At 36.0% G+C, this 22,941-nt stretch overlaps 1 protein-coding gene across 6 annotated transcripts in view; it reads right to left on the reverse strand.

The window, feature by feature from the left end:
• Positions 1-6,558: 6,558 nt before the first annotated feature.
• PHF6 (PHD finger protein 6) overlaps positions 6,559-22,941 on the reverse strand; it is a 45,271-nt gene continuing 28,888 nt past the window's right edge. For 2 of the 6 annotated variants that reach the window (XM_032474402.1, XM_032474398.1), the window contains 6 exons: positions 22,043-22,212; positions 21,729-21,872; positions 20,431-20,535; positions 17,807-17,940; positions 10,042-10,171; positions 6,559-9,719 (listed from right to left, as the gene is read on the reverse strand). In XM_032474402.1, coding sequence (XP_032330293.1) covers positions 10,042-10,171; positions 17,807-17,940; positions 20,431-20,535; positions 21,729-21,872; positions 22,043-22,212 — 683 coding nt within the window. In that variant the 3' untranslated portion in view covers positions 6,559-9,719. The remainder of the gene's footprint in view (positions 9,720-10,041; positions 10,172-17,806; positions 17,941-20,430; positions 20,536-21,728; positions 21,873-22,042; positions 22,213-22,941) is intronic. The other 4 variants (XM_032474403.1, XM_032474401.1, XM_032474400.1 and 1 more) reach the window with 3 other exon arrangements.

Raw genomic sequence — 22,941 nt, forward strand, 5'->3', positions numbered from 1 at the left:
CTATGCAAACAGTAAGAATGAGAGTGTATTTACTGACCTGTGAAGATATTTCCAATTTTTAAATGAAAATAGCAGAATACAACTTAGCAGGTATAATATGAGCTCATTTTATATAATTACATATATACATAGAAACATTGAAGATTTTACAAAAAATATGATGGTAACTGATGGTTCACAGGATTATGAGGGATTTATTTTATCTTACTTGTTACTTATCTGTATTTTCTTATTTTGGCATAATAAGCATTAATACATCTGTGAATAGTGAAAATACTTAAAAACTTTAAAAAGTGACTGGATAGCTTTATTTTTATATCTGAAGGGTCATGGTGTGGAAAAGAGAACAGCTATTACTTTTCTGTACAGATATGTACCATGAAGAAACTAATTTCACTTAAAAATCACTTTATCTTATTTGCTTTTTAAGACAACCTGGTGGTTTAAGGGATATATCTATCTAAATAATAGGGATACTGTTTTGACAGATGGGGTGGGAGCTGAGGCCGAGGGAGGGTACCTTGCTCAGAGTTACTGCTTATTAGTGGAAAAACTAGGATTCAAGCCCAGGTCATCTTTCAGACCATAAAGCCCCACTTCACTTTGCTTCTGTTTGGACCTTTTTAAATTGTTTGCTGCCTGACTCCATTTGGATAACAGGCTTGGAATTTTGACAGCTCTCCAGCTTGGTCTCACTATGGTACCTGTGGTGATTTTCCTAGGTTTTGTAAGTAGGCATATACCTTAACTTATTTTTTCTATTAAACAAGAATTACATACGTGTATCTACATACATAAATGCATTTTGCTTTCTGATATCCTTCCAACTTTCAGTTGTCTTCACCCCGTGGCATTTTTCACAAGGAAGTTGGCTAATTGTTGATACCTCTGGCCTCAACATCCTCATTCTCTCAACTTTCCCTTCTACCCTTTTACCTCCCGGTGCCTAAAGTTCACTCCATCCTGTTATCTGAAGGTCCTTTGCCAAGGAAAGACCAGATTTTGATTCTGCATAGGTAACTATTAAATCTCTGCTCGTGTGGAGGCTAGGTAGACAGTCCTTGTACGGTCCCAGCCAATGGAAGGACTTTTCAGTCTTAGTCCTGTCGTCTAATGGGTTACTCTCATCCTTGAGTTATCTGCAAAAGCAGATTGGCAGAGGACCACGTGATGGGGCTTGGGCTGTGAGGGAGATTAAATAGAGTCAAGATGTCAAGTAGGATAAGAACTCAGAGGTGTCCACCAGCTTTAGCAGCAGGCATTGGTGAACTTTGCTGGAGCGCTTTTAGTGTAGTTGAGAGAAACAGGTGTAGACAGAAGCAAGTGTAGTGAGCTGAGAAATGGATAGTAACAATATGGAAGTGGAGACATCAAGTGGGGACTTGGCTTTCCAGAAAATTACATGAGGAGAGAAATAAGATAAAACTAGAAGAGAACACAGGAACAAGGGACAGTGTGTTAAGGGATGGAGAACCTTCAGCCCCCTTTAATCCTCACAGGTCTATGGATGGAGTACTATATTCACCTGCATTTAAAAGATAAGATAATGGAGGTGGAGAGAGATTCAGTAACTTAACCAAGGTTACATAAAGTCTGAAGCAAGGCCACCAAAATTGAGAGTCCATACATAAGGAAAAAGGACTGAAGACTAATGTGGAGAATTTGAGACTAAACACCATTATCTGTGGTGGTATCAGTCTGCACTGTGATTTCTTCTAGCAGGTCACCTTCCCCAGATTTAAGAGTGGGGTGAACTCTGGGCAGAGGGGGATAAAAAAGGTGGAAGTGAATTATGAGAAGCAAGAAGTTGAAGCCAGTGGTGTCAAGAAGCAATGGAGATGATTAACCATCTTATCCAAACTAAGTAGTTAAGGAAGCAAGGCCAAGAACTGCCCAATAAAGAAAACAAAGGAACTAAGAGTCTGGTGAACATGGACACTGAGTGGAAGAAGTTAGGAATCTTGGCAAAAAGTTAAATAAACAAACAAACCAGTAGAATCCAAACTAGTTTTTCAGCAGCAAGAATAGAGAAGATGGATCCAAAAGACAGGAGGACGGATTCTGAGGAACTTACCAAGTGGATGTGGAAATCAAAGCAGATCATTTGTAACCCTACGAACTGATGGGTGTCATTAACAAATAGATAAAATTCAGGTCAGGAAAATTTGGTTTAAGACTCATGCTTCAGTAGCCAGCAGATCGGATGAAAATGTCCTGGAGAATAAGAGCATAGAATCCCAGCTGAGACTCAGCATGGAGCTTCAGTGGGTGGAGCAGACTGTGCATAGTGACTGGAACTCATCAGCAGAACACACAGGTGACAGCTGTACCAGGAGATCATGATGACAAGTGAGAACAGTACAAGAGGGCAAAGGCCAGGACACCACAAAACACTTAGATCAGGGTAGGGAGATTAGTCAGGAAAGGATATGTCTTGAAGGGGTGGCGTAGATCATGGAAATTAAGGTAAGAGTTTCCAGGAGGGCATCAAAGGAAAAAAAGGATAAAGATATGAATGTTTTCAAGTTTTGTGTCAATCCTTCTAGGAAGTGGCCTGCAGACAGTTAGCTGCATCTCCAGTATCACGGAATGGTGTGACCTCAGTTATTAAAACGCAGTAAAGGCTGCCTAAATCTTCTCCTACCCTGCCTCTTTCCAAAGGAGAAATAAAATCTGTCCAGCCTTTCCCCTAAGCAACAGGTTTTCTTTATCCCTTCTCCCTGTACCCCTGCCCTCACTGCCAGCATACTGGATAGCTGCTCTAAGCTGTTTGGGCACATGGGATGAGTTGAAATGCTTAAGAACAACTCAACAAATGGAGGTCCGGAAAGACTGTTGTATTTGAGGATAATGCCAAAATTCCAGCTCCCTGATCTGCAAACTTTCAGACACTGCTTATCTTTTGTGCTTGCTCGCTAACTGAGAACACATGAGACCTGGGTCCAAAGAATTATTGCTTCCTGGTAATACTAAATCAATACTAAATATAGAACATAAGCCTATTGGGCTTAAGGATCAGGAACATTTGAAAATAAGCCTTTGTGTTAAATTGTCTGGCTAATTGCTGAAAAGAAAATAACACCAGTCTCCATGATTGCTGCAGTTCAAAGTTATAAAAAGAACTCTCTAATGTAGTCATCCTGTTTTGTCACCCCTCCTTAAAGACTTAATTATTTCCTAAGCGTATGAAAAAAGAATGGAAGGAAACATGATCAAAGGCCGGGTTATTGGTACATCATCAAAAAATTAGTTTTGTAATGTTATACATCTGACTTAAACCTTTTTAAGTAAAATAGTTGTTTGGCTAATGTCATAAATACCTAATTGGCACAAAATGTGGTTTTGAGAATTAGAAAAAACTAGTTTTCATGTGGCATCAATTCATCCTCAAGTACATTCAATTTATTCTTTATTTACAGACTTTCATGTTGACTGACCCAGCGTAACTGAATATTCATGTTATTTTTACTTTTTATTTTATTTCTTATTTTCATACATGCGGGTAACTGGTGCTTGAAATTCTTAAGTGAAAAAACCACTTTCTAGCCATTGAGCTAAAAGCATATGTATATCAAGTCAATTTTTCTGGGTAGTCTTAGATTTTATTCATAAAAGGACAAAACAACTAGTTGAAGTGAAAAGGCCAAGTGATTTTCATTTATTTGTACATAATTGACCAGTTGTTAGACAGAGTCATGATTTGGGGAGTAAGAACCATCACGACAAATAAAAGGTCACTGGAATTCTTCAACAAAGCAGTACACAACCCCTTCAAGTACACTGAACTGAGCCACATTTGACCTTGGACATAGAGGGAAGCAGATCCATCTGGCAACAGTGAATAGCTATGAGCACGCTGTTACTTTTCAGGAAGCAGAAGGAAGTGAAATGATTCACCAAATGACTACTGCTAATAATCCATATGAAACAAACCTGTTGACTTATTAATCTTTTCACAAATGAAATAGTGTCCAGCTTCCCAAAGATAATTCATATTCCACTTTGAGATATAGTCCACATAGTCTTTACAACAAAATCTATATCCCACAGAATGCTCTATAGAGCATGTATGATTTTTTAAAAAAAGGTATCACATCTCTTCTCATTAAAAAGCACTCCTTTGGCGTAGAGGGGCAGGGAGGCTTAATCCCTATAGGTAGACTTTTAAACTGGTATACATTTTTTGGATGGCGATTTTTATCAGAACTTTGACTGTACATACCTTTTACTTAGCAGTTCCACTTCTGGAAATTTAGCCTAAGAAGTTATTTGCTTAAGAACACAAAGATGTATGTGAGACTGGACAGAGTAAGTCCAGTTCGTCCACACACTGCAATGCCATGCAGCTGCCGAAGAGAACATGAGAAATCTAGTTGTACTGAAATCTTGTAATGTTATTCAAGTGAAAAAGACAAGGTACAGAACTGTATACATCATGAGCCTATTTGTGCTTTTCACAGTGTCTAACGATACACAAGCATTTGGCTGAACACACATCAAATACTTGGGAGAAGGCTTGTGGAAAAGGGGAGATTTTCACATTTTGCTTTATATATCTTTGTATATTTTAATTTTGTACAATGACCACATTAATTTTTTTTTAACTGAGGTAAAGTTCACCGAACATAAAATTCACCCTTTTAAAGTGTATAATTCGAGGGTTTTAGTATATTCACAAAGTTGCATAACCATCACCACAATCTAATTCCACACATTTCATCACCCCCGAATGAAACTCCAGTCAGTTCTCATTCCCCCTCCCCCAGCTCCTGACGCCCACTAATCTGCATTCTGTCTCTATGAATTTGCCTCTTCTGAATATTTCATATAAATGGACTCCTACATGTGACCCTTTGTGCTGGTTCCTTAGACCCTTCTCAGCTGGCTTCATCCATGTTGCACTATGTATCAGTACTTCATCTCTTTTTAGGGCTAGATATGACTTTTATAAATAAAAAAATCTATAAATATCTCTGATTTTAGAAATACTCAAACAAACAGAAAAACCTTATCTTTTTGTACAAATGACTTTATGGAAATGCAACAGCTCTAAATCCAATGTCCATATTAAAGTACAGTTTATTTCTTTCTCCCTGCTTCTAACACTCCGTTGAATAGCTACTCTCTCAGGTCCCATTTAAAAGGTTGTCCCTTCAAACAGTAGTTTTGTTTACACATAAATCCCTTTATTAGACTATTATCATTCACGTAGCAGACCTGGTTAACTCTTTGCCCAGCCCAGCAAGGACAGACCTTCCCTATCTCCCCACTCTGCCCCCACCCCCAACATAAAAACACACATATAGCCTTCAGAGGTGCAGGCAAAGGTAGAATTTGGATGTTTACGGATCTGCTATCTTGTGACAAGGATCCAGGTCTGGTTGACTGACTTCAGTACACTGAGTGCAAGCAGAACACGTCTGCTACAGTCAAACAAGGTAAAATGCTGGCATTAACTTTCATGGTAACTGGCACTTTATAGCTTTCATCTTGTGAATAAAAGTCAAGAATACATCTTCGCCTTGTCCTTAATGTCCAGTTACCTCACTATCTGGACAAGGCAAGGTTACACAACACTGGTTAATATATGAAGCAGCACTATCTCAGGGACTGAGTTTTTCCCTTAAAAATGTGGACTGGCCATTTGCTGCCTATAGAATTTTCCTAGGAAATTCTACCAGGCTTATGCTTTGGAATGACCTCAGCAATTGTTGATGACTGCTGCTGAGAAAAAGAAAGCAAAGAAACCCCCCAACCCAAAACCCCAGCTGTCAATAGTTTCAGTAAGCTAAAGAAAGCCACATAACTCTCTTCTTCATATTTTTATGGGGTAATTGAAATGAAACAAAGTAATGGACTTTAAACACACACACATACACACAAGCCAAACATGACTAGGTAATGCTTGCAGCAAAGCACATCGTGTCCTATAGTTGCAGCATTATTCAGAACCTCTTACTTGATTTTTTCCCCCTTCTTGAGTAGGGATGCAGGAATGCAGGTTAGGAATTGTATGTACGGAATGAGCACGTTCTATCAATTAAAACTTTGACTCCTGCCCTGGATATGACCACCTCAATATATGAGCACTGTGCTAGAAGCAAGCTGTTCACGGGAAAGGGAGATTTAAATCTTTAAGATAGAATCCCTTTATGACAAGGATATTAATCCTGCATCCTTTTTACGCATCAGATAAACTGTCCTAGGAGTGCTGGTTTATTTTTAAAATCACCTTCTAACTAGGTTCCAGAGGACCTGATTTAAGTCATAGGTATCTGAATCACGTAATGAGAAAGGAACCAAGATGTAACGCAGTCCCACTGTACTTGACAGGCTGCTGTTTCTGTCCATGATAGAACCTTTCTGTGTGAAACTTTGAACTAAACTCAAATTCACATTTCTCTCTCGTACTAGTTTAAAGACAAGTTATGAAACTAGGCATTTCACCTTGAAATAAAGCGAGACTGAAAGGAACAAAATACCAGCGCTGTTACAAATAAGCTTCATCATTCCCTTACACAAAAGAGACATAAATACAAACATGAAAGTCATAACTCATTTATTGAATGAATAGTATATGCAAGAATACCAATAAAAGGAAACTAATACTACAAACTACAATTTTGAAAATAAAGCCAATATAACAGGAACAAAATATACATAACATGAGAGGAATGTTTGATTTTGACCCATAATGCATTCCTTATCTTTACAATTAACCTAAATGTCTCTTAGAACAAAACTGTATACCTTGGTCTAACTTTAGCGCTTTTTAAAAAAGCAACAACATTCTAGAACACTTTTCTTTTGCTTTGAGATATTTAAGATTCACACATTTGTTCAAGTACATAGATTCTGATTCAACAGTAGATCTACATATCTTGTTATTCTCTTAATATCTTGAGTAGCATGTACTCCTGAGCAAGTACTATATGAAATTCTAAAATTGCTGATCTTTGAAATAAAATGTATTTCAGCTGTGGGTTTTTAATAAATTGAGATGAAAGTAAAACTCACCCTCCCTCCCCCCTCCCCCCAGGAACAAAGAGCTCTTATTAAAGTATAGAAACTCAAGTCTATCTTTCTACTCTAAAGAACATTTCTTACTAACATTTCTGGTAAGGCAATAAATGCTCCAGAATAATCTTCAATATACGCTTGCAAAGATTACACTGTTTAATATCAATAACAAAAACAAAACAAAAAAGGGAAAAAAGAAAAAAGGAAAAAAAGAAAAGACGCTTCAAAATTTCAAGCTAAAATATGCATAAAAGACAGTCATGGCAGTATTTTTTGAAATGATGTAAATGTTATATACTTATCAAATAATGTCATGCTTATTAAAACTACAGTTAAGGACTTAAGAGATGAACAGTAAATACACTGCTGAGGTCCATTTTTCTAAATATTCATACCACAATGTAATTACTACCCAGAAGATGATGATGCTACTTGGGAACGTAAGTACTGTACAATTTTTACATTGTAAGGCACTTTTACTCAGCATGTGACGAAAACATGGATAGAGAATCAAAATATCGGAGGTTTACAACCAAAGGTGATGTTTCATGTGACTTCAATTTACATTTCAATTTTTAATGAAAGACTGTTTAGCCAATCACACCACAGTGAGAAAAATAGGTAGCCAGCCACTTATCTAGCCAACCAAATGGTAAAGTGCTATTCTGGTTGCTAGTGGCAGAGAAAGGGTTGAAGAAACCCATACAAAGTCATACATTTTATTACATAACAAATCAATCGACTGACAGCTATAGTATTTGAAGTTCATTATATGATTATTGACTGGCCATTGTTACCCCTGGCACCTTCCATTTTTCCAAAAAACATCGTTACAGTAGTTGTCCAAAAATGAAGGTGCTTTATTATTTCATGGGTAAATCTATGGCACACAATGTAAAAATGATCTCGACACAGTGACTCAAAAGATTTAAAATAACAGGTTTCAAGCTGTTGTAAGGAAATTAAGTACAGATCCTTTGGGAAAAGTCACATAGCTTGGTAAACAAACATCTAGATCTGTCGTTGCACTTCAAGTCATGGAGAATTTTGAAAATTCATCACATACACACACAAAAATTCCAATGGTATATTTAGAGCAAAAAGAGAAAAACATATAGGGCAATCCACTACTAAAGCTAGTTTCCTTCTAAAAATAATAAAAGATGGTTAAAATAAAGCAATCATCAAGTCCCTTGATTTAAGTAAATGTGTGAATACACACTTGACAAATGTGACTTTAAGGGACTAGCAGTTAAAAAAATCAGTCATAAGCACAGTGTAATTTTCCACCTGTTACATTTTTAAAATGCTTTTCCAGAAGCTGCAGAATATCTCAATGTACAGTCAAGTTAACATGTTACTTCTTGTTTGCTAATCTGCTTTAATGTGGTAAGTTAACTAATAATTCAGAAATCAGAATCCCTCCCCTTGATATTGAGGTGCTATGGTACTATTAGGCAGAACACAACTAAAGTTTTTTTTTGGTTTTGCCATAAAGGAATACGTAAATGTGCTTCAGCAGGTGAGTGGAAGAAAATCTCACTAGCTAGAAGTGCCAGTGTGAAAATCCTTTTTCTAAAAAGCTGGGTTCTTAGGCTTTGAGAAACAATTCTGATGATCAATAAAACACCACCGAACCCCACCAGAAGAAAAGTAGGGCACAGAAGCCTATTTCATAGATAAGCAAAGCAACGAATGAAAACATTAAAAATATTAAATAAAGTTTCTAAAATAGTGGTCACAGAATTAAAAAATAAATACTGTTTTATGCAAGACTGTTTTTCTTTTTTTTTTTTTTTTTTTTTTTTTTTTACTTCTACAGCACATGAGACCTCCTTACATACTTTGGGCCGATACATGAAGTGTTCCACACAACACGGCACTTGAGAGGAAAGGGTTTCAGTCTTGGTGGCTAAAGTCCTTAGTAAGTGGTAACCCTTTAAATCTTAAAGAGGTTTAATTTGCTGTTGCCAAATGGTAGTTTAAACTTGAAAGGATCCAATCATTTTGCTAGAAGCTCTTTGTATGACATGAAAAGAGAAGAGGTTTGCTGTCAAGAGAATTTTGGCATGAGCACTGGAGCTCATAGCTTATAATCACCAGTTGCCCGAGTCCATGCTGGTCAGTGAGAACAACTTTAACAGGAACCAAACGAAAAGCTTTAGCACACTTCTTGAAGAGCTTTTTAGCATGTGCTGTCAAAGCCAAGAGAAAAAGAAGGTTCTCTTCATTTCTAGCCTCCTTTACTTGAATGTGAAAAAAAAATTCACAAATTCCCATGTGTTGCCACCAGAGGCGTGTTTGCACTGTAAAGTGAAATTTGCTTATGCTTTCCCTTGAGCATGAATCCACTAAACAAACTTAGACACTCTAAACAGTAGAACTTTGTTCAGTCCAGAAATATAGCTTACTTCATTTCACTGTCTGCTTTAACTGTTGACACTATACACAGGGTTAATAGTGTTTCAATTGCTTCCCAGAAACTGCAAACTACAGCTACGTAATACCAACATGTCAAATGCTGCCATCTAGTGAAGGCTCATAAAACAAACAAGACGTTTTTAGGCAGTTCAATGAAGGATCTAAGAGATGGGCAGTAAAAAGTTACAAACCCTTTTTGATTTTAGAAAACAGTGAAAAAAGAATAGTAGTTATGGATGTCTTATTCATTCCCAGTTTTCTAACTCTGTCCCATGAACCTGTTTAAAAGATGATAAAAAAATGTAAAATATGATGCTTGAGGGGAGCACAATAAATATAATGTTATTGAGGAGCAAGAATATCTTATTGGTTTCACATTACAACTACATTTACTGGTAAAGTGGATAGCTTGTTTTTACTGTTGCAAAATCAGCTAGTTAAAAAAAAAACTATGCAAGCCTACACATCCTCAGCTTCTACTGACATGCTTAACTAAACATAATAGCATTAAAAAATCATACTGCACATCATTACCTTAATAGGTATTTATTACTGTATACTGTATCCTGACAACAGAGCCAATATAATTAACTTTCATACCTAGTTTCCATTAAGTTGCTGCTGAGTTAGTTGTTGCTGATCAATTTCTACTTTTCCCCGGCTTTTACTCTCTCGTTCCTCATCTTCTTCATCTCTCTCATCATTTCCACTATGATTTTTACAATATAGTCTACAATGATGAAAGATAAAAATCTCAAAATGCTTTGTCATTGTTGATGAGAATATATTTATGTCATTAGTGGCTGAGGTTGGTGCCCATTTAAAATGTGGGTTTCCTCCTCCACACTTAAAAACACTCCACAATGAGCTACAGGTCCATTTCTATCTAAAAGATAGAAAGGAAAGCACTCTATTGATGAAATAGTAAAAGTTCATCAGAAATAAAACCTCTGGTTTAGGATGAAAGTTAAGTTACCGCATATGCCCAAATATAAGGCAATCCCTCAGTTTGCCCAATGAGGTTAAAAAAAGTTTTTGGTCAACTTGAAAATTACAACTTTCAGGCACATATATGACATAATCAAGTTCTAGGATGTTTCATATACATAATTTAAAAGCACATTTTAGGCAATAATATAAATTCGATATATACTACTTGCTTTCTGCTCACATGTCATGAAACAATTTTATTCAAACTCTTCTAGGGCCTTTTCATCATTAGTGTCCTGGCCTTTACTAGAACAACTTTATGAGTCATCTAACAGTTTTCTAGGCACTGCATTTGGCTGTGTCTCTCATGATCTAGACTGGTTCCTCCAATTTCTTTTTTCCCCATGACACTGAGTTTCTGGAAAGAATTAGACCATATACCTTGTCAACCACACCACATTCTGGAGTTGCCTAACTGTGGTAATGTTCTATTTGGTTTTCTCTCATCCTTTATTTCCTATAAACTAGAAATAAGGCCTAAGGGCTTGATTAACTATTTTTCAATTGAGGTATAGTCGATTTACAATGTTGTGTTAGTTTCTGGTGTACAGCATAGTGATTCAGTTTTACGTATACATATATATTCCTTTTCATAGTCTTTTTCATTATACAAGGTATTGAATATAGTTCCCTGTGCTACACAGTAGGACCTTGTTGTTTAGGGCTTGGTTAACTTTGCTGGTTCAGCTGTCCTTTGCTAGTCCAGGATACTCGGCAGGTAATCCTGCATAGTTCAGGAGGCATGCAACTCCAGAATGTCCTGCTGCTAGTGATGCTGTTTTCATTTGGTTAAGGTGGTAGTGATGGCCAGATTTCTTTGTTGTAAGGGTAGATTCTCTGTCTTTGAAATTAGCAAATCATCTCTGGAGTGATTCTTTGACATCATGCAGTTCTGACAACCTTTTATTTGTGTGTATATACTATCTACTTGAAAGTCATTGTTTTTAATGAAAACAGCAATGTAGGTGATTTTGAACAAAGGTTTAGGCCACTTTACTGTATATGCACCAATATATTTTTTACAGTTAACCACTCCCACCATAATCAAAGGGTGGGGGCTAATCTGAGCTCAGTTTTAGGTCAATTATGTATATGCTAAGATGGAGCAATGCTTTAAAAATGTTCAGTGGGTGCCCTCTTGTGGTCAGCAATGGATAAAAGATGATCACATAGGAATTCATTTGCCACAAATGATCCAAACTTAGGATTTGGAACAAGTGAGTAGAATAAAAGGCAGGGGTGGGGTAGGAGGGGCAATAGTAACAACTGACTACCGACCTAGTTTTGCTCATCATTTTTTATTCTGAAAACATTTTTAATTTTCAAAGAACTATGAAGAATTTCTACTTTTCAAACACTGCACAGTGGGAATGCCGTTTTTTTAAAAATCATGAGTGTAAATATCGAGTGAGACTTCTACAGGGTGCACCTATGAAGTATCTTCTCCCAAAATATAATCTGAATCTAATTAAGCCTTTGAACCAGCTTATAAATTACAGGAAATGTGGAGGGGTAGAGAAATGAGGTAAATGACATCATTATGATGCAAATACATAAATCTAGGATATAGGACTTTTACAGGACAACATATCAGGGTTCCTCAACAAGTAGGGGGAAAAGGCAAGGGTGGAGTGGGGACTGCTCTATATTCAGAGAGATTTAAGAGACATATCCATTAAATGCAATGTAAGGACTTTGTATGTATTGAAATTTGAACAAATCAAGTCTAAAAGGACATTTTCAAGACAACTGGGGAAATATGAAAGTGGACTGGGTATGAGATGATTCTAAGAACTTACTGTCAATTAATAAGGTGTGATGATGGCATAGTGATACTAAAGTATGCAGGGATGAAATAACAGGAGATCTGGGATTCTGCTTTAACATACCTCAGAGAGGAAAAAAAAAAGATGAAACGATCATGGCAATAACCTGGCACCTGCTGAGATGCGGCGTCGTTATACTCTTCTATTTTTGTGTACTTTTGGAAATTTTTATGACAGAGCTTTACCTAAAAGCATGGGCCCTTTCTTATTAGAGCCCATTTTAATCTTTTTATGGGATGATTTTTCACTCAAGGACTCCTTCCCATAGGCCTGTCATGTGTCCTTCACTAATCTGGACACCAAGGCCGCAGATGTCAATTGGCCAAACAAGATCCCTGCTGTCAGAGAATTTACTTTTTTACAGTGGGAGACTGATATTTTAGAAAAATACATATTTAAGTAGTTAGAAATAAAATAAAGACAGTAAAATAGGATAAACAGAATCAGTATATAACCTTCCCTCGCCTCTCTAATATGACTATATTCAAGCTCCAAAGGGCTGGTAAAGGAAGCAAGCTGCGTGTAGGTGCATTTCCTATTCGTGGACTCTTCTCTCCCCAAGCTACTCGCATATGCACACTCATCTGAACTCAATGGTCTCTAGGAAAAATCTGAAATCTACATTTTTAGCAGATTTTAGAAACAAATTCCAATGTGAAAAAATGAAAAGAGGAATTTAAATCATCATGGATCCCAGTGCAAATATGTTTGCTTAGAGATAATCACTGCAACATGGTTTTCTAATAGCTAAAAAATAAAGACCATCTAAATGTCTAAAATGGAACTGATTAAACAAACTGATATACCCATACAATGGAATACTATGCAACCATTAAAATGGTGATGTAAAACTGTTTAATGTCACAGGAAAAAAATGTTCAAAGTGGAAAACAGTTTATAAAACAGTATATATAAGAAAGTTTTATTTTTTATAAATATACACAATCATAAAAATGTCTAGAAAAAAATATGCCAAAAGATTTAAAGTTGTTATCTCTGGTGGTAGAATTAAAGCTGACATTAAGTTTTATGTTTCTTATCTATATTTTCTATTTTTTCCAAAAATGAAAATGGATAATTACTGCAATAAGAATATCTAAAGTTAAAATTTAAATACAATAATTCTCCACATATCTGATTTTAGATGTTTTAAAATGGGCCTGTTATTTTAAAATACTATTGGCTACTTTAAAAAATAATGTATTGATTATGAACCATATAATGGAGAATAGAAATATAAAAGATATATAAAATATATCTTCTCCACCCCTATGTAATGAATGAGAGGTGAATACTGTTAAGTCTGCTGACTATGCGTTTAGAAAATTTTCTGTGTATAAAAAAATACACATCTTGTACATGTGTGTACAAGTGTACTTTTTATTGCTAAAATAGGATTATACAACTTCCCCCCCACTCTATGATAGAAATACGTCTTTACAACTCTACACATGGGTCTACTTTATTCTTTAATAGCTGCATAGTATTCCAACTAAATGTATGTACATACTAAAATTTATTAAGTCTCCTGATGGACATTCTGGTTATTTTTTCTTTTCCTTTCTTGCTATTGTAGGTAAAAGGTTAACAAAAACCTTTTCCCATTCTGCATGTGAATTTCACCTTTAGTTAACCCTTTAGAACCCTGGCAACTTAACAAAAATTGGTGTGCCAACTATTTTACTAAGCTACGTTACCTCCTAATTGGTAGACTGTATCTGGAGTGGGAAGAATATGGGTATTCTGATAAGACGCCTTAGCTTTGGTCCTCTTTCAGTGTGGTGTAACCTTAAAATTATCTATGCCTATGTAACTGTATTATAAGAGGTGTTGGCTCTGATTGGATATGAGGCTTTTAAGCCAGGATGGATCCTATGACCACCCATTGTGGATCATATCCTATTGGAGCTGGGCTGTACTTACCCTGACTGCTGCAAGGACTCTCACAGAAGAGGAGTATCTGATGCCACCCTGCTGACAAGCTGTAGTTCCTGTCTATGTCCTTCCTGAGTAGACTGACGCCATCTGGGGTAATCTTGTCAGTACAAAGTATACTGAGTCTAAGAAGATGCCCTAGTTGGTACTGCAGCTATCATTAACAGTAATGCAACGCAACTTCTTGCACATACATCCCTGAACTGTTGTCTGCTCAATCCCTATGAGCAGACTAGTAGCAAAAGATAGATATTTTTTGCTTTGGTCTTCAATGATAAATTGCTCTCCTAAAAAGTTGTACCAACTTATATTCAATTTTAACATGGAATGAGAATGCCTGTGTCTCCAAAACCTAACATTAGATGATCTGAATCCTATTCATCTTTCCCAAAACTGGTAGGATCTTGTTTAAATTTGCATTTGCCGTCATTATTAATAAGGTTGAATGATTTTTCACATGCTTATTTCACATGGCTATTTCTTCTATAACTTGTCTGCTCATGTCCTTTGCCCATTTTTTTAACTGGGTTGTGTCTTTTCTTAATGATTTGGAGTTCTCTTTATGTAGTCTAATTTTAATGTAGTCAAATAAAGGTTTTGAGTTTCCTATCATGCTTAGGAAGGCCTGCTATACTCAAGACTTTTCTAAATGACAGCCAATTGTTTAGACACCAAATACAGAATTAATCCATCCTGTCTCCACAGATATAAAATGGTACCGAAATTATTTATAAGATTCCAACAAAGACATGGATCTATCTTCTGTGACCTTTCTCACTGGGCCAGTACTATACTGTTTTAATTACTATATGATTGGCTTTGATATCTAACAGGGGATTTCTCCTCTGAATCACATTATAAATTTTCTTGGCTTCATGTGATAAAGACTAGTTGACTACCCCAGTATCTATTTTCTCCCCTTCCCTCCATAGTACTAAAACAGATTTTATTTGGGTAGCAATGTTCCCTCCCACTAAGAGTAATTATTTTCCAGCCTCCTTTGGATATGTGACTAAATTCTGGCAAATGAGATGCTGGGCAGAGTGTGTACGGAACTTCCAGGAAGGCTGATTAAAGACTGACTCAGCTGGAGCAATAGCTACTTTTCTTTCTATTTTCCTTTGTTCCTGTTTCCTCCTACTTCCTATGGAAGGAAGGCCCAAGACGGTAACTGGGACCCCTGATGACACTGAAAAGCTGCCTACCACATCTGCGCTGTTTTCCTCTGGACACCTTTTAGGGGAGAAACAAACTTCTATCTTGTGTAAGCTTCTTTTTCTTTTCCTGTTATATAAGGTAACTTAGTCATCACTAATAGACAATAATACCACATTTACTCTTCTCAACAAAACTGTCAAAAAGTTGGATTTCATTAAAATTGTATTAAATATATAGATTAACTTGGGGAGAATAGGTATCTTTCAAAGTTGCATCTTTCTATTAAGGAGCATAATATATTTCACCATTCACTGGGATCCCATGTAAAATGCTATTTTCTAAAAAAAGTTCATCTTTGGTGTGTGTACATGTGGGGAGTTGGGGTGGGAGGGGGTAGCCATTTTTCCTTTACATTTTCTAACTAGCTATTACTGGAATTGTTTTTAAAAATAATCATCCCATATTCAGCAGCCTTACTGAGCTCTTATACATTTTAATACATTCAGAGTTGATTTTGTTGGATTTTCTTGGCAGATTTCGTTGGATTTTTCTTGGTAGACAATGATATCAATAACAAATATTGAGACAATTTCCTTTTTCTTCTTCACAATATTTATTATACATTTTTCCTCCTTTTCTTGTTGCACCAGCTTAACCCTCCAGAAGAACAGTGATGCTGACAGTAATGTTGGTAGTTGGCACCCTTGTCTTGTTCTTCATCTGAATGGAAGTGTATTGGTACAGTGCTTCTCAGTGAGACATGATTGTGAGAATCACCTGGGGAGCCATCCAAATACATGGCTGGGGCCTCAACCTACTGAATTTAAACCTCTGAGGGTAGAGCCCAGGCATGAACATTTCTAAAGAGGGCCCTATCCACCTCCAGGCGATTGTAAGACTCAGCTCTGGTTAAGAACATGGTCCATTTATTTTAACACTAAATCAGCTGTTTGCTGGTTTTTTCCTCTTTAACAGTGTATTAATAAGACTACTAGCTTACCAAGAGCAGTCTTTCTACCTTAAAATTCAGAAATGGATGTTGAAATGATATCAAATGTCTTTTTACCACAGACTAGGAAGGCGATAGGATTTTTCTTTATTAATTATAATGGATCACATTTATATATTTCCTAATTCTGAATAGTCTTTAAGTTATTAGAATACAGCACTGGATTTGATTTTCCAGTATTTTATTTAGGATTTTGGTATATATATTTATAGAAGTAAGATTGGTCTATAGTTTCTCTTATTTTTGTTGTTATATGCTATCTTTGTTAGATCTGGTGTCACGGTTATGCAATCTTTCCAGAATGAACCAAGAAATTTTTCTCTTTTGTTATGTGTTGAATCTCTTTAAATAAGATTGGAATTATCTATTCCTTAAAGGCTTGATAGAACTCACCTTAAAAACCTATGCCTTTATTATTAAGCCAAGTTTGGCAAATTTTATAATACAGCATTAGCTCCTCATGCGGTCACCTGAATGACCTGGTGACTGCTTATATAAACTGCTTTGTACATGGAAAAGTAGACCCTGAGTCATTGGTTTATCGCATATTGAGAATGTGAGGGCAAGGAAGTGCTTTACAACTTGCAAAGGAAAATCAAACATTCAGGGATCCCAACCAACTTATTCTCCATTCGATTAAACAAAGGGAACCATTATAGATTCACACTGACACCACTAGCCCAATGCAGCACAGGTAAGTGGAAGACTCATAAGCAAGAGGGTAACACGTAATCCCAAATCTCCAAAACTTATCACTCTGTCATTCTTCCAAGAGTATCTTTTGTCTTCTGTCCTCACAACTACATCCTATTCTAGGCTACCAACAATTCTCACCTGGACCCTCGGCAGCAGCCTCCTAACTCACCCCCCTCCCCATTTGCACCCTTGTTTCTGTCCCACCTTAAGCTCTTGCACACTCTGTTCTCTCTGCCTAGAACACTTTCCCAACAGCCACATTCATTTCGCCCTTCATATCTCACTTCAAGCACTATTTCCTTAAGGAAATGCCTAACACTCCCCGCTCCGGATGTTAGCTCCTCCTCGCCACGTGCTCTCACAGCGCTTTGTAACGTATCTTTTATAGCACTTAGGAAGTTTGCGATTGTATATTTAGTTAGGTGGCCATTTAATTGATGTGGCTGTCCCACTAGACTGTAAGCTTTATGAGGACACAGTCTGTGTCTGTTTTGGTCTCTGTTGCACGCCCAGCTCCTAGCACAATGCCTGGCACATAGGAAGCATAACAAATCCTCATTGAACGAATGCTAATCCAGGGATGTGCAGTCAGAGGAAAATGCCAACTGCAACACTCATTTCTTATAGAGTCCTCAGCATTCTACACTTGTCTGACCACCGCCCAAGAAGAGTGATCAACTAAACTAACATCTATTTAAGGGCAGTTACTTACTGACAAGTTTAGGAAAATGGACAATTGTTGTTCTCTTACTTGTAAATTCCTCGTGACATATTTTCAATGTATTTAGCTTTGTCTTGTACTCCACAGTGGTAATGGTAAGTCTTAACACAGGCTTTTATTTCACATCCAATGGTAGCACCGGGCTGACTGCAAAGTGTACATTTCTGTTTAAGGGAAGAGAAAGAATAGTCATAAGCAGTATTGCAAAGTTGATGCAATCTTATTTATTCTATTTTAGCCATTTTTCAACCAAACAGTCCACTTTACAAAGAAAATAGGCAGATTTTCTATTGAAAAAGAGTGCATTGAACTTACTGTATAGCATGTATATTCAATAACACTGCAGTTTAAACCATACTTTGATAGACTTTGTAATATTGTCACTCCTGATGTTTCCACTACTTAACTGGACTAACCATCAGAGACCTGACATCTAAACATACACGGAACATGCCTTAATACTGCCAAACACACAAAACAGGATGATAGTCTATGTTTTAGTGCCTGGCTTCTTTTCCTCCGTGGGGTCAGTTCCTTTCCCTTTATGACTAGGGGAAAGAATGAAAAGATAGGAAAGCAATTCCTGCCCCTCCTCGAGAGGGATTGCTACCAAGTAAGCAAGAGGGCAGGAGGGAGACTAAAGGGGCTGAAATCTTTTGAAGACTTAAGCTGATTGTCGATAAAAGGGTTTCATAGTCAAATAAGTTTGAGAAATGCTAGTTTCAAACAGATTACTTGATTGTAGAACTTCTAATAGCCTTTCCTCCAGGGAGGAGGGTATAGAAAACAGCTCCCAAGTTACTGAACTCCAGATGCCCTTGAGCAGTAAGAGAGCATCTTGATAGACTAATTTCCTTTGGAGCACACTTGGGGAAATGCTAGGCTAGTGTTTACACCAAAAGTCAACAGTGCAGAGGTTAGTAAGTTGATGAAGAGAACTGAATTGTTATCCTAGTCGCCTATGTGGACATTAGCTGTATGACACAATGACATTGCTCTGCATGATACATGAAGTGATCTTTTTCCTTTTTTTTTTTACAGTACTCTATTTTCTGTTTTAAAGAAGTTTCGTTTTTTGTTAAAGTAATCAAAGCATCAAGAAACTGAACTGGATTTAAATGGAACAGAAAACATCAACAGTCCTCACACTTTCAAATTGTAGTTCCACAAAGAAAAGGTCATTTCTAATGGACTCAGACAAAGACCATCAATGTCTAAAACCACCAGATGAAAGATCGAAGCGGAACTTCACAACGGAGGGATCAGACTCACCTCCTGAATCCAAGGATCAGACATTATGACTTGTCTGATGTGACAAAATATGGATACAGTCCCACCTGTGAAGTATTCTTACCCCCCAAAATGTTGAAACTGAATCTAATCAAGCCTTTATGTCTAACTTCCATTTTAAAAGAAAATCTGGCAGATAGAGGGACAAGTTAAATGGCATCATGAAAAAGCAAACAGACAAAACATGTGCGATATTCTACGGGACAATCAATTCATTTTCTTCAAGAAGTCAATGGCAGACAACAAAACAGAAACAACAAGGACAGGGAAGAGGGAGTGCCCTAGATTACTTAAGGGATAGATAACAACCAAATGTAATGTGTGAACCTCCTCTGGATCCTGATTCACACAAACCAACTTTTAAAAAGATAGTTTCGAGACAACTGGGGAAATACAAATACAAACTAGGTATTAAATGACACTGAAGACTCATTGTTAATTTTTCAGGTGTAATGACATTGTGGTTAGGTAAAAAAATGTCCAATTTTTAAGAGATACATACTGAAATATGTAGAGGTGAAATGATATGAAGTCTCAGTTCTGCTTTAAAATACTTCAAGCAACAAGAATAAAAGGCATAGATGAAACGAGTGCCGCAAATTCTTGATAACTGATGAGTCAAGGTGATGGACAGACGTGTGTTACTAGTCTTTCTAATTTTATATGTTTGAAAATTTTCACAATAAAAATTTTAGAAATTAAAGTCATTTCTAGAGACAACTGCTGTCTTAAAGATTTTACATTCCATTGACATTTTATAATATGCATAAACTGTAAAGGAGTAAGTGATCAATAAAGATGCCAATATTTCTTAAAGCTATTTATTAGTAATTCAGTATGTTTAAAAACATGAGACTTATGCACATTTTATAAAGGAAACTTTAAAGCTAGGATAAACATATTAAGAGACATAACTGGGTATGTTAACTTTAAACAGAAGGCTGTGAAAAACTCTTCTTTTATTAAAAAAAAGAATGAATAACAACATGGGGAGGTTCTCAATGCTCTACTGGGGTTATGGAATTTTTCTTTAAGCAAGCTTAAACAATTTAAAATTTCAAACTCAATAAGGTGTATCACATTCACATCTTCATTTATTTCATTAAAAGTCTCTCAAATACCCTGAAGTATAAATCTCAGTATAATTCTCTTAAGTAATGAAGTTACATAGAAAGAGGAATAACTTTCAGTAACATCAGCATCCTTTATTATATTACAAATGAGTCAAATATATACTTTGCTTTAACATATGAACTACTTTATATTAAATTTTTTGATGACTGGATAAATTTGAGATCTGTCCTAATTTTAAAGGAGAAAGTCAGAAGAGTAACGTTGCATAGCATAAACATAAAACCACAGACCATTCTTTTTCCTCGTTTAATCTCCTGAAGTACAGTTTTAATATCAAAATCTCCAAATTCAGCTCTCGATGTTGTTGTGAGCTGGACTGTGCCAGAAGAAAATAACTAGAGAGGAAAAATGCAGGAACATTTAATATTCTGAACCCTTGTGAGAAAAAGATTAAACAGCATAACAACAAATGTGCTACATTATTTTAATATGCTAAGATGACTTTTCCTTAATAATCAAGTACCAACTCAAATATTTTTAATATATTCACATGCCTGATTAAAATGTAACTCTAAATAAGGACAGTGGAACAAAACAAAGGTTGCTAGTGTGGAGCCAAGATTAAATGTCATACTGTCATCTCAACTATTTTACACTTCTACAAAATTTTAAAAAATAGTTTAAAAGGACAGATTTCAATCATAGATGCAGATCAGAATCTCCTGGAGATTTTCTTTTCCCCTATTAGTCATGTTTGGGATGTACTCCAGGGGTGCATAGTTTGGAAAAAGCTCCCCAGGTAAATCAGATATGCATCTCTGGTTAAAAACCTCTGATATAAATAATATAACTTAAAAAACCTAATCATAAACGGGATGAGTAATTCAATACAATCTAGTTCAAAAATGTTCATGTACACAATATGTCAGCCTGGCTCTAAGGATGCAAAGATAGTATATAGCTCTTATCCTCAAGGAATTTAAGACTCTATTAAGGGAAAGAGACTCACAAATGAATAAGTGCAATACAGTATGTGAAGTACAACAAGAGAGGCTTTTACTAGGCTATAGGGGAGGCCAAATATAGCTTCCAAGACAAGTTTATAAAACAGAAATTTTTATAGTTATGAAATAGTTAATTGTGGATTATCTGGAACATAGTAACAATGATTAGGATTACTCTAAATCCCATTAAATCATAAATGATACTTTTTTTAAATTTAGAATTTATGAAGATTTGGGATTATAGAACTTTCAGTTATAAAATAAATAAGTCATGGGGATGTAATGTATGCCATAGGAAATACAGTCAATAATATTGTAATAACTTTGTAATGGTAACAGATGGTAACTAGTCTTATCATGGCGATCATTTCATAATGTATAAAAATATTGAATCTCTATGTTGTATACCTGAAACTAACATAATATTGAAAATCAATTATACTTAAAAAAAGATTTGGGATTAAAGCATATACTGTTCGTAATTCTGAAACACTAATCCTAGAGAGAAAGTGCTATATTTGGTTACTAGCTAAATGCTTTTCCAAAACTTGGGTTTAAAAGCACATAAAAGGAACCACGCTTACCATGCACTTATAATGTGCAGCTGCCTTCTTGGCATTAAATATATGCAGTTTTCCTCTTGCTTCATTTTCCTCCTCCCCTACATGACAAAATCCACATTTAGGCCTGGTGTCACTAGGGCTGCTTCTGTGTGGAGACCTATCTCTCTGCAAATGTAAAAGAAAAAAGAAAACTTGAAAAAAAAAATCCATGAAAACAAGCTATGGGTACCTCAAGCTTAGTTAACATTTCAAATGATGAACTTTACCTACCAGCACAGCTTAGATAAAATATTTGTGGTGCAACAAAAAGAAAGACTCTAATATTTTCTACTTACATAGGAACTACTTTCCATTTCATCTGTTCCATGGGAGGATGTGGACCTGGTATCTTCCGACAGCCCTTTAAAATTAGTTTTCCGTGGCCTTCCTTTGCGACTTTTCTTTTTACTTTTAGGAGATGAGGGCTCCAGTTCATGTTCATTAAAACTTTCTTCTAAATCAGCTGCTTAAAAATGAACAAAAGCTTTACATGGACCATCTTAAAATGAGCATTAATTAGTTTATGGGTCCTCAGAACATCTGTTTCTCCTTAGAATGAAATCACCTCAAGGTATGAGAAATGGTCTGTGATATGTTTGATATAGCAACCTAAAATTTTATGTAAGTGCAACAAAAATCAAATATAAAGAAAGAGCTTTATTATAATCATTACAGAACTCACTATTTACATCAAATTAATAACTCCATGAAAATGAGTTTTGTGATCTTGACTGTGCACATAATTCAGTAAACATTTCTAAACTCTAATAAGTGAATTTTTAGAGTTAGTTCTTGTATTTTTTTTAAACCATAGGTTTCAAAGAGTTTTACCTCACATTGTTGGTGAAATCAGAACAATTACCCAGAAAATAAACATACTTGGAAAACTAAATGAAAAAGCAGGTACACCTGCTCTAATACAGTAGCCACTAGCAACATGTGGCTTTTTAAAGTTTAAGTCATTGATAGTTAAATAAAATTAAAACTTCGGTTTCTCAGTTGCACTAACCACATTTCAAGTGTTTACTAGTCACATGTGGCAAGCTGAGTCTCTACTGGACATCACAGACACAGAATTTTAGAACTATATTTCCCAATAATTTGAAAAGAATCTCTACCATTAATAGAAGGTGTTTCATTTGCTTATCCACTACAAATGTTTATTGAGGCCCTACTGTATATGAGACAATGTATT

Source organism: Camelus ferus, chromosome X (genome assembly GCF_009834535.1).
Source record: "Camelus ferus isolate YT-003-E chromosome X, BCGSAC_Cfer_1.0, whole genome shotgun sequence".
Lineage (NCBI taxonomy): Eukaryota > Metazoa > Chordata > Mammalia > Artiodactyla > Camelidae > Camelus > Camelus ferus.